The sequence below is a fragment of the Pinus tabuliformis genome, chromosome J (genome assembly GCF_031772625.1).
Source record: "Pinus tabuliformis cultivar Carrire ecotype Pingquan chromosome J, CPIR1, whole genome shotgun sequence".
NCBI lineage: Eukaryota > Viridiplantae > Streptophyta > Pinopsida > Pinales > Pinaceae > Pinus > Pinus tabuliformis.
Window position 1 is genome coordinate 729,459,274 of NC_142295.1, and position 13,281 is coordinate 729,472,554.

Here is a 13,281-nt window from a genome sequence, read left to right on the forward strand (position 1 = left end):
ACCATTGTAGCAGAGAAGGGTTTTATTTTATTATGCAGCAGTGAAAATCTGAGTACAATCTGGATGCCTGAAACTGGAAATCCACAGTAAGAAAATCTGGGCAAAATTATTGAAGGGAATTACACTTCCTCCACAAGCAATCCTGACACAACCTGCCTTAAGAAAACACGGCCTCTTGGACCCTCTGCTTTAGCCTTTGCATTGCTCTATGCAGTCTATATGATGTCAAGCCTCGAACCAGTCTCTGATGAAGTCGTTCTGCTTGCCTCTGCTGAGGAAATCGTCTCTCCAGCGCTCTGGGATCTCTACTCGGCCTCTGGAACTGAGAACGAATTTCTCTCTAGCAAATCGAATTGCCAGCCTGAAGCAACTGCGCAGTCCTTTGCGCTGCCTCACTCGGAATAACTCAGCCCTCTTGCTACTGCCTCTCCAGATTTGTAAACTTCCTCTGGACTCACTGTCCCTCCCTCGAAAATTTGGATTTAGGCAGGAACTAACTACTCTTAACATATTGGGATGGAAACACTAAAATGAATTATTCTACTACTCTACTATATTCTATTTTGACTTTGAAGCTATTTGCCCTTTTATATATAATGATTTGCGGGAGTAGGATAACCTAATTAGAGCGAACAGTAGGCACTTTGGCGTAATGCTAATAGCGAGGATTCGAGACTGGAGAAACAACCAACGCATACCTAGGAGCTATAAGAAGTAGGAATAAAGTGTCGGAATAAGAAAGTGGTCTGCCTTCCTTAATTCTTAAGCACTTCCGCACTTACCCAATGCGGATATGCGAAGAAGAATAGATTGATTCAAAGAAGCTAGGAATAGGAGTGGGAAAGAGTTAGAATAGCGAAGACCTTCCCTCTCCTTGGAGTTACCTGCTAGTTACCATCCTTCATTCCTATTAGTTAACATCCTGAAGCTCTACCTCAGTACAAGGAAGGATATTTCTTTTTGTCTCCCTCACCCATATGAATAGGTTTCACGTTTCCACCCTCACCCTGCCGATCATCAGGCTTCGCGGCTCCTTGTCTGATGCGAACAAGTAGCTTCACTCGTGAACTCGCCCCTTACTTTCGGGATAGACATCAGCCAAAACACAATAGTTAGGCACAATAAAGGCATGCATATGGCATAGACAATAGACACTGAACTAGACACTTACTTGGTTCATTAAAGGTTACAGGAATGAGCATGAAACATGCGCTAAAAGTTATGTTACTTATATTAGGACTTTTCTATTTCATAAAGCCAAGATCTTTGGAAAGCTGAAAATAAATCCGACAATCAATGAGAGAATAAACACCCATATCACCCATCTACATAGATATGCCTAGTCAGGCGCACATTAACGAAGCCTTAGCCATCATCTCACAGGGTCAACCAAGCCTTAGCTGTCGTTATGCCTCCTGCCAGCTCACCTCTCCTTACTTAGAGGTTATGCGCCCTTTATCCTGCTATTAGTCTTTTACCTTCTTACCATCTCTTACCTTCTATTATGGTCCCAGGTATGCTCCAAGGAAACAATTATTATATTGACAATTATGAAAAGTTGTGTTGGCATACCCAAGCTTCCTTTAAAAGGACCCTGTCTATTATATATAGATAGAGAGATTTATTAGTTGTTTTACTCTTAGGCAAGCAAGCACAGAGGTCTAAACGTTGGGCCCCCATAATGGGAGTGAAATGCAAGGAACGAATTGCTCGACTGATAGGGAGAGGAAGGAATTGGGGCATGTTATTCCAAAGGGAGGGAGCGGGTGGACATGTCCGAGTAAGCCACCGAACGAACTGCTTACCCATATATGTATCTACGAGATAGAGATGCACTATAGAAGTCCTAGGATCATGGTCCTTATGTTAGACTACACTGATTATCTATTCTTTATTACGGAAGGAAACCCACCTTGAGATACTGGACCCTTCATTAACCTAGCTAAGCTAATTCCAGTTATAAGGTCACTGTCCTAGTCGTATCACTATCCTAATCGGACCTATAAGGTCAAGGTCACTGTGCTTAAGCAATCTTACGTGGGAAATAACACTGCCTCATTAACCCTTATTCCTAAGGAATCTGACGTAGGACTGGAAGGAAGCATTTCAGTGTTCCCACTACCTCATGAACCGTTGTGTGAAAGCTCATCAACCAATGACTCTCTTTATCGTCTATATTCCCCCATGAATCTTAGTGTTCGTGATTCGTTACATTCCTTTATTCGTAGTTCCCATTGAGGAAATACTCGGAGCCAGTAGAGACATCCCAGTATACCCGGGAAGCACATTAACATTGCCTCATTAACCCTTATTCCTCATCAACCGTTTAAGCTAAAGGGAAACAACTGCGATGGCCAACTGCGAGGTTGCACAAGTAGGCTCGACCAAAGGGAAGAGGAACAACTGCGATGCTTTTTAGTAGCGGATTTGAGCTTTTCCGCTACTACAACTGCAATGGTTTCCTAGAGGTTGCGCAAGCAGGCTCGACTACAAAGGAGAGGGACAAGTCTCTTAATTAGGAAGCACTTAGGTCTCCTCCCTATAAAGGATGTTGCTATAAGTTATACGTGTCCTTCATATTGGTTTGAAACTTTGACTTAAGGTTAGTGGGCACAATCCCCATTTCAAATAGATTTTGTAGAAGTACGTGATACATTATAATCTCATAATCTATAAGGAAGGATGGCTCAAATGAAGGACAAAAAAAGAAATCAATTCAATTTTGTCAGGACACAATTATCACATCAAGCTTTGTAATAGTGTAAGTAACAAGAAAGCATGGTAATTATGAAAGTATAAGAACTAAAGGTAATAGCTCTATTGTAAACCATGTTATGCTGAATGGGCATATCCAAAGTAACAACCATATTCGATCTACACTCACTGCTTCGATCTCTGGCTCTTCGGCAACTGACTGCTGCTACTTTGAAAATCGATCTGCCAAGGAAATGGAATTAATGGTGATCTCAAGTGTATTCTCCAAGTGCCCATCAACTTCCTCTTATAATCCTCTGTTAGGACTCTAACGACCAAGATTAAATCTTAATCAATGGCAAGGATCATCTTGAAGTCGATCTGTGTGAGTTTCTAGGTGAGAAGATGTCGATCCGTGTGAGTTTCTAGATGATTCTCACCTTGACTTAATTAATACTGATTAATTAACCAGTTTTCCTAAGTTTAGACTTAGGAAACATTTAAAAATTCGTTAATAATCTAATCAAGTCACTTTTAGGTGGTCTTTCCAGAAACGATTTCTGGGTCTTGAAGATCTCATGTATTCTAGCCTCTCCACCAAATTTTGTGGTTATAACACATTTGATGCTGCAAAAACTAACACTCCCTCTTAGCGAGGAATGTGTTCTAGTGCTGCACACCCTGCTACAACACTCTGTCTCTGTATCATCTCTGTCACGCTGCTGATGTTTGGCTACTGCTGCCCACCAATTATTGTGTAACTCTAATGCTGCAACTGTGTTGTTGCCGACATTGCCATACTGCTGCCAACTCTGCATCTGCACTGCAACTCCCTCTCATCTGTTGTTGTTGCAACTACAACATCTGCAATTGAAAAACATACAAAATACTAAATCAACTGTGTTCAATATGATGCATTTGTCTCTCTAGTCATGATTGCTGCTAGCATCTGCACTGTCATTGAGGAATTTGTGCTGCTACTGACTCTGCACTATGCCACTTTGCACTGCTGCCAACTCTGCATTGCACACTTCAACATCTGACTGCTACTAGTTTGCAACTGTCACTCTAGTACTGACTGCATCAATTGCCACTTATCTATCCTGCTATTGACTATTGTGGGCCCTCGTAGCCAGGTAATGATCCATGAGGTGGATTCCTCAAGGATCCTGCCCAATCTCTGTAGTTCTCTGGGACTACAGTATCAAATCTCCCTACCTCACTCCTGGAGGTATACCTGAGAATATTGCAAAGTCTTCCCTTAACGTGGACGACAACCTGTCAATCTCTACAGAAGTTTCCTGCTGGTCTTGCTTCTCTAAGTTGTCCTTCTTCCTAAGAGAACATTGCGTACTGTAGTGACTGAGCTCACCACACCTGAATCACTTGACCTTTGACAGGTGCTTCTTCTTTCTTTGCTCCCCTTGCCCTTGACCGAGACCCTTTGATGCGAGGGCCTCATTTTCCTCCTCCTTCACCACTTTCGGTCCGCTGCTACTGTTTTCATTGATGGAGCTCTTTAGCAGAGCTTGCCTCAACTCCTCCTGCTATAGATTGGCCCACATCCTGTCCCAATCCGGTAGCTTGTCTCTGCCCAATATGCTTTGGACAAATACTTGGCACTCTTTAGAGACACTATTCAGTGCCAGCCTCACTAGTTCTGTTGGCTGAGGCGCTGCCCCAACAATTGCAAGCTGGTCTCAAACCTCCTAAATCCTGGTGAGGAAGGGATCTATGCCTTCCCCCTTCTTCATCCTGATACATCTCAACTTCTCCTCCAGGAACATCTTCCACTGCTCGGAAGTGCCCTGATATAATGTGGCGAGAGCATCCCACATCTCTTTGGCAGTATACTTGCCAGCTATGTGTGAGACTATATGGTCCCAGGCTCCATCTAGTATCAACTGCTTTGCACGAGCCATCTCCTTCCTATTTTCCTTCAGTTGATCCACATCTTGGGGAACTGCCACAATGCTGCCTATGTAGAGCTTTAGGCCATATTCATCCAATAGGAAGGACATCCTGGCCTTCCAGATGACATAGTTGGAGGAGCCATCCAACCTATCCTGATCTCTCAGCCCAATTGTGGCCATCTCTGATCAAGTCAAAAACTCCCTCTTTCCCTATGCTCGACTGCTACTCTACTACTCGCACTCCCTTCTAGAATGTGTGATCCTATAAGTTGCTACTGCCAATCTACAACTGGAAATTCGAACTTTTGAGACTCAAAGTTCCATGAGGAAAATTTTTCCTCTGTTGTGTGTGCTTTTCTCTTCCACCCAATGTTGATTTTTCTCTAGCGAACTACTGCAAAACCCTCTGCGCCCAACCATAAATCTGCCCAATGAAATATTTGAGCTGCTCCCTCTGCCTGTTGGAATCACTCAATTTGGAAAGTCGAATTTTCCTGCCTCTATGCTCTGAAAAATCGAACTTCCTCGAGCAACTCGGTTTGCTGCGCTTCATGAACAACGAAATTCCTTCCTTCGCTTCTGAGCTTTCCGACTGATCAAATACGTTCTGATACCATGTGAAAATTCCAATACCAGAATCCTATTATAGCAACTGGTATTATTTCTCCTAACTGATAAATTAATTATTCAGTTTATTCTATGGCAATATCGAAATAAACACATTGCAACCTTCACAAATACAACCGTGGAAAATAAATAGCGTTGGAAACTGAGAAAATACTAGTACACACATAAAAATAATATCGTTGTTTTTGGACAAAAGTCCCCGAAAAAACCCGATGCGGGAAAACTGATGCAATAGATAAGGGTTTTATTTTATTATGCAACAGTGAAAATCTAAGTACAATCTGGATGCCTGAAATTAACAATACACAACAAGAAAATCTGGGCAAAATTATTCAAGGGAATTACCCTTCCTCCACAAACGATCTTGACACAACTCGCCTTCAGAAATCTCGGCCTTCTGGACCCTCTGCATCAGCCTCTGTGCTACTCTGTGTAGTCTGTACGACGTCAAGCCTCCAAACAATCTCTGATGAAGTCGTTTTGATTGCCTTTGTTGAGGAAATCGTCTCTCCGACACTTTGGGACCTCTGCTCGACCTCTAGAATTGAGAACGAATTTCTCTCCAGCAAATCGAACTGCCAATTTGAAGCAACTGCGCTGCCTCACTGGGAATAACTCAACCCTCTTGCTGTTGCCTCTCCGGATCTGGAAAACTTCCTTTGGACTCACTGTCCCTATCCCTCACTCACCACTACTTCGATCTCTGGCTCTCCGACAGCTAACTGCTGCTACTCTAGAAATCGAATTTCTGGTGATCTCAAGTGTATTCTCAAAGTGTCCATTAACTTCCTCTTATAATCCTCTGTTAGGACAACAACGACCAAGATTAAATCTTCATCAATGGCTAGGATCATCTTGAAGTCTATCCATGTGAGTTTCTAGATGATTCTCACCTTGACTTAATTAATACTGATTAATTAACCAATTTTCTTAAGTTTAGATTTAGGAAACATTAAAAAATTCGTTAATAATCTAATTAAGTCACTTCTATGTGGAATTTCTAGAAACTATTTCTGGGTCTTGGAGATCTCATGTATTCTAGCCTCTCCACCAATTTTTGTGGCTAGAACACATTCGATGCTACAAAAACTAACATGGAACTCGTATTTAATCAAGAGTACCAAGCCCTCTATGTACCTTGTGTTAGTGACATTGATTGCGAACTCCTCTATCATGACCCTACTAAAATATGTACCCATCACTCAAACAAAATCTTGACTTGATATGCTACGTTTTTTCTATCTTATGTTAATGCTTAGAGGGTGATATTAATGACAAAGATCCCAATATAGGCAATGATTTTGATGATATGTAGGTATTTGTTGTAGCATGATTTTTTTGGATGCTAGAGACCATCTAGAGCCTATTTGTTGATGTATTTTCGGTTCAAAGATGGATTGCACTCGATGCTATTTTGGTTATGTGCACCCTTACATGCTATATAAATGAGAATTTGTAACTTGTGGACATGTGGTTGATGAAGATTATAACTTCTAGATGATTGATTTTATATGGTTTAATCCATGTTTTTATGCTTTTTATATCTAATTCATCATTCTACATGCTTTTGTTGGCATATATGCATCAAAATAGATAAAAAAATATATTATATAAAAATTCGCTCCCGATTCGCTCTTGATCTAGGAGCTTTTGAAAATGTCACTCTCCGCTCTTGCTTCCCGCTTCCGCTCCCACCCCCAAGCAACCTTGGAGGGGGAACTAGAGAACCCCCAACTCTGAAAATGTAGAGTAAAAGTTTCCTAATCGACAGATAGAGACTCAAATTGCAGAGGTTTACAACAAACAAAGAAGATATCAACCATGCAGACAAAGGGATACATGGAGGCCGAAGACAATTCAAATTGGTTGTGAATCCCTTTGTAGTTACGAACCCCAAGACTAGCTACTTTGCCTTGACCAGTTAGCCCGGCATTTGACGACTCCAAAAAAACAAATGTAGCATTTTGGACCAAATTTGGGGGAGCTGTAGGGGGATTCACCACACATTCAGGCTGGAAAGTCTGCAATGCATTAGAATTGCCAATCCCCTTGTCTCCAACATTGCCACTGACTAGGCAAATGGACCAGTCATTCTCCAATTCACCAACTAGAATTCCAAAAATTGCAGACATAGTCTTTCAACCTAGTGAAGTTTGCCAGTATCATAACAAGCTTAAACCCCCTGGAGGCCATATACAGAGCAACCGAGTGTTGTCCATAAATTTAATCCCAATGTTGGAGAATTCACACATTGATCATCAATGGAAGCCCAATGCCTTTTCCTACTTGGGTGATGGAAACTTAAGGGGTTTAGACATTTAGAGATATCAAATTCATACATGGAGTAAGGGGGAAAACCCTAGTTTTTAGTTCCAAGTCCTAGCTATCTTTTTATGAGGTTAGAAATTAACTAGATGAATGCTTTCTGGGAGGTCTTCTAGGGATTTCAAGGAAAATATATTAAACATGCAATAATTTACCAAGACTTTCGAATAAAAATTTGCATTCAGACAAGGAAAAAATAGAAATCCCTAGCAATTATTTCATTACATGTAACACCATAAAAGATATGCAGTAAATACTCACAAATTTCAAAGAAAATGCGTTCTTTCAATCCCAAAGAGATGTCTCCAATACACAAACTAGTCTCCAATAGAAAAAATCCACATAAGATCACATCTCCGCAAGTAACGAAGTATAATAGGCTATGTCGTGCTCTTTTAGAGGGGCCAAAATCCACAAGTGATGATGATGATAAATGAAATGGAGTGATCCTCCTTCTATAGTAGGTCTATCACTTCCAATATTTCACTAAAAGACCTTAAAACAATTTTAGAGGTCTGGAAACCTCTGGTTTACATGCCAAGGTATGATGATAATCCATGAAAAGATACAGATCCCTGCATACATGGATCAGAAATTATGTGCCAACACTCCTTAAAATCAACACTTTGTTTGGTCCTCAAGGAACCTCTGAAGGAGGCTGAGATACTCAAAATATGCATCATAACCTCTGATAAGAAATCAGAACAACCCATGTTCAGGTTGTGTCATAAAAGTCAGTTTCCTTGCATGTCATTGTCAAGCAACCTTCAAACCTGACCTCAAATGTTCAGCCAGAGGAAGTTTACAGTTGCAACAAAACCAAGAGTTAATGCGATTGGCACTCCTTGTTTCTGTTGTCAAACGTTATACTTCCTAGTTCCGTTGACATATTTTGGTCATTCGTGGTTATTTCATTTTATTTCTGATAATTGTGCTGTATCCTGCTTATTTTGGATTGCAACTAAGGTTATGTCGAAGTTAAGCTTATATCTTGAGGGGTTCGACTTCTTCCATCGTTTTCTTGGCGATTCTGTGGTGCTTTTGGCCCTGCCATAAATGGCAGGCATATTCTACAGGTTAATTCTATTTTACTTATATAATTTTTGTGTCCATTGATGTTAAATTTCTGAATAGGTTCTTTGCTTTGCTATTTTGTGAGACTAATTAGTTGCCAATACATATTTCTTCAGGTCAAGAATGATTTGGTATAAACTTTAAACCATTAAAGATATCGAATTCATACATGGAGTAAGGGGGAAAACCCTAGTTTTTAGTCCCAAACCCTAGTTATCTTTTTATGAGGGGATAAATTAACTAGAAGAATGTTCTCTAGGAAGTCTTCTAGGGATTTCAAGGAAAATAGATTAAACATGCAGCAATTAAACAAGACTTCTGGATCAAAAATTGCATTTAAACAAGGAACAAATAGAAAACTCTAATAATATTTCATTACATGTAACACCATAAAAGATGTGCAGTAAATACTCACAAATTTTCCAAGAACATGCCTTCTTTCAATGCTAAAAAGATATCTCCAATACATAAACTAATCTCTAATAGCAAAAACCCACATAAATCCTCAAGTGGTGAAGTATAATAGACGAAGTGAAGCTTTTTTAGAGAGGCCAAAATCCACAACTGATGATGAAGAAAAATGAAATGGAGTGAAAAACCCACATAAGATCATCTCCTCAAGTAGCGAAGCATAATAGGCTAAGTCAAGCTCTTTTAGAGAGGTCGAAATCCACAACTGATGATGATGAAAAATGAAATGGAGTGATCCTCTTATAGAAGGTCTATCACTTGCAATAATTCACTAAAAGCCCCTAAAACAAGTTTAGAGGTCTGGAAACCTCTGGTTTACATGCCAAGGTATGGTGATAATCCATAAAGAGAGACAGATCCCTGCATACATGGATCAGAAATTATGTGCCAACACTCCTTAAAATCAACACTTTGCTTGGTCCTCAAGGAACCTCTGAAGTAGGTTGACATACTCAGAATATGCATCATAACCTCTGTTGAGAAATCAGAACAACCCATATTCAGGTTGTGGCATAAAAGTCAGTTTCCTTGCTTGTCATTGTCAAGCAACCTTCAAACCTGATCTCAAACGTCCAGCCAGAGGAAGTTTACAGTTGCAGCAAACCCAAGAGTTGATGCAACTCCTTGTTTCTGTTGTCAAATGTTGTACTTAGTCCCATTGACATATTTTGGTCATTCATGGTTATTTCATTTTATTTCTGATAATTGTGCTGTATCCTTCTTATTTTGGATTGCAACTAGGGTTCTGTCGAAGTTAAGCTTATACCTTGAGGGGTTTGACTTCTTCCATTGTTTTCTTGGCGATTCTGTGGTGCTTTTGGCCCTGCCATTAATGGCAGGCATATTCTATTAATTCTATTTTACTTGTATAAATTTTGTGTCCATTGCTGTTAAATTTCTGAATAGGTTCTTTGCTTTGCTAATTTGTGAGACTAATTAGTTTCCAATACATATTTCTTCAGGTCAGGATTGATTTGGTTTTACCTTTTTTCAGGTAGGTGGATATTGTGATTGGAATTGCACATCATGATGCCTAACCATGTTATAAAATTCATATATTGTATGCTGAAATTGTCAAGTTTATTTACAGAGAAGGGGTTCACTGAATCATTATTTGTGAATGTTTGTAAGCTATGAGGTAACGATAGAGTTCTTATGACAAAATGGAAAGGGCGTTGATAGGACTATAAGTTGTCTATGTTCACTGGATTGTCAATGGCTATAAACAATTACCTCAGCTGCATTACAACGGAAATCCAATGCATATATTCACAAAACTTGCATAGGCAATGAAATGTGTGGCATTCAAAGATAGTTCCTCTTTTAGAGATCTTTCATAGGAGATAGCTGTCGTCAATATAGGGACTTAATGAAGGAAATGGGAGCTCCTGCAGGCTGCACCTTGAGAGTTAGTATTACACTGGTTTCAAATATGACTTATCGACTTAAAATTTTCAGTGTGGGAATGTCATCCTGACACTTCTGAAAAAGGTGTAAGCATGGTTTGAGAAGTCTGACTTATGTTGGTTGTCATTCAATAAGTAGGCTGTGCAGTAGCAATGATGCCAAGATGTCTCAACTTTGCCTTGACTGTCAGAATTCTGTCAATTTCTGGAGACTTTATGTAACATTTTTTTTTTAATTTTCTCTATTTCTTTATGCACACATTGTTGTATTGATTATTTTCTTATGGTGTCTAATATCTTAGATGTCTTTTCCTATATTCTGTTGGTAAATCCGCAGTATGCCAGTCCTTTTATTCCTGGCTGGGCTGTCTTATTTGTCTTTTGACAGTGAGTTGCCATTGTTACGGTATTCATTTTTTCCCTTATGAGGCTGGATGGGAGGGCAATTTCAAAAAATAGTTTCTTAGCCAAATGGCAATAGATGTCTAAAATCTTGAAGCATTTCTTATAGTTTTCGGTGGGCACATCTGCCATATATTTACACCTCTTTTTTAATTTTTTTCCAAGAAAATTGTTGCGGGGAAACCCAAGGATGCTTCCACAGATTTGTGGATGGCATCCCTACTAAGCTTGTTGGCATAGACTGGTGTGCTTCACCTAGGAGGATTTGGAATTTTGAACTTGGTACCTGCTGGCATGGAACCAGCTAAATGCCCAGCAACATTGGCAACAACTGGTTAATCTAGCCCTTTGGGCTTACTTGCACCTATTATCCATAGTTGGGTTCTCTGATTTTTCATCTAGCCAATGCTTTCACTTTCTAACTTGTACTTCTATTTTTATTTTTTTATTTTTGGGAGCAAGAGTTTCCAAAAAAATCACTTTGTTTAATGGTTATTTATGCATAATATCTTTGGCTATCATTATTTTCTAACATGGTTGATCCTGGATCATGTTATGGATGATCCTTATGCAGGAGCAGCATGATCTGGGGCTTTCTCAACAACTTGCATGGCGTCGTAAACTAAACAGTCATTCTAATATTCTTACTGAATTTACTTTGACTCTGATGGAGAAATTCAAGCTGGTACGTTAAAGTCTTTAAGATGACTTTGGTCTAATGTTGCTTCCTCATATCTGTAGGCTTAAGGAGTCAAATTGTATGGACTTGGAATGCATTATATGACATATGTGCACATCATCATGTTCAGAAAAGTTGCATAAACTAAGGCATGTTTGCATGGGGTACAGCACCAGATGCTTTCTGTTTAACTTTCAGATGGATTAAGAAGTTTACTTATTTTTCATTTATGTTCTGTGTCAATGCAATTTCCATGCAGGCTGGTTTAGGTTTGCGACTGTGGCGTCATGTTCAAGAAGAAGTTTCTCAAGGAAGGGTAGTTACTTTTTGCATGTCACCTCATCTAATGTTTGATGGTATTTCTTATAATATAAGAGCTGGAAATTTCACAAATTCCCGGTAAATAATCTTTTATCCTAAACAGTGTATTTTGTTCATATTGGTACTTCTTTGATCCCAATATGCAGAGGCCAATAATTAATCCCTTCAATAATGAGGCAAAGGATTCCTGTCACGGTGTTCCACTTGGAGGGATGGGGTAGGTCTATTTATATGACAGAATTGCAATTTCAGGCGTTAAAAAATGACCTGTCATGATATATTTTCTTTCATTGATTCAGCTTTTTTTGCAAAGGAAAAAATTATTTTCTGTCACAAATTTTATATTCTTAACAGAGCAAATTTTTGTTCTTGTTATGTTTACAATCTACCGAACCAAACATTTTGCAGTGCGGGGAGCATAGGAAGAGGTTATCGAGGTGACTTTAGGCGTTGGCAGCTGATACCAGGCAGTTGCGATGAAGCTCCTATCATAGCAAACCAGTTTTCAGTAAGCAGTGATTTCATTTTCTGTACTTTATGAATGCATGCAGTTTACAAAGTAAGGGCATGAAGAAGATGGCCTTGCAAAATATAAACATAAAACACAGTTATTATGTGGCTTCTTTACATATTTGACTTTCTAACTAAAGAGCTTAATTACATTATTGGGGGTTTGGCCCAACAGTTTGAATCCAATCTGGGTAACAAATTCTTATGACTGACCAAATTCTGCTAGCACTTCTTGCTCAACACTTTTGGGATTCTCAATAAAGTTAATTGAACATGGGCACTCTCACAGATTGGTATCACTGATCGTAATTCCGAGTTTCATTGACCTACTTTTTGGTCATTGTTGCACATTGATAAAATCACCTTCTCTTATCTTATGATCAACTCAAATTGGAATCTATAATACCATTTGTGGAGGATCAAACTCCTGGGTGACTGTAATTCTTAATAAAAAAAAATTATTTGAGAACCCCACACTTTTCTTTAATCATTTTTGGGCAAGAACTCGAGCCTCCTCTGGCAATGATAAGGATAAATTGCTGACATGCTTCAGAGTTTTGCCGTGGCTTCTTTTTTATTTCCTTACGGATATCTTCTCCAAGTGGCAGTGATGGTTAAGGATGTGTCTTCTTGTATAAGAGGAAATGAATTCTGGATTATCCACTGAAAACTAATCTATGGTTAGGTAACTTCATCATAGAAAAGGGCAAATTCTAAACTGTGCTTACTCCCAAGTTCCCAACAATATTTAAGCTACGGATTGTTATATTGATGATGCTAACAAGCTGTTTTTTTCTTTCTTTTCATATGTCCATGCTTTTGTACCTTGTGGTATAATCCCTGAGAGATTCAAGAACTG

The 13,281-nt window shown here is 39.3% G+C and overlaps 1 protein-coding gene across 2 annotated transcripts in view; it reads left to right on the top strand.

Moving 5' to 3' along the window:
• The window catches only part of LOC149228808 (uncharacterized), a 235,008-nt gene that overhangs the window by 8,352 nt on the left and 213,375 nt on the right, over positions 1 to 13,281 (top strand). For both annotated transcript variants that reach the window (XM_089378372.1, XM_089378373.1), the window contains exons 4-7: positions 11,487 to 11,597; positions 11,851 to 11,907; positions 12,059 to 12,129; positions 12,321 to 12,420. In XM_089378372.1, the coding sequence (XP_089234498.1) occupies positions 11,487 to 11,597; positions 11,851 to 11,907; positions 12,059 to 12,129; positions 12,321 to 12,420 (339 nt within the window). The remainder of the gene's footprint in view (positions 1 to 11,486; positions 11,598 to 11,850; positions 11,908 to 12,058; positions 12,130 to 12,320; positions 12,421 to 13,281) is intronic.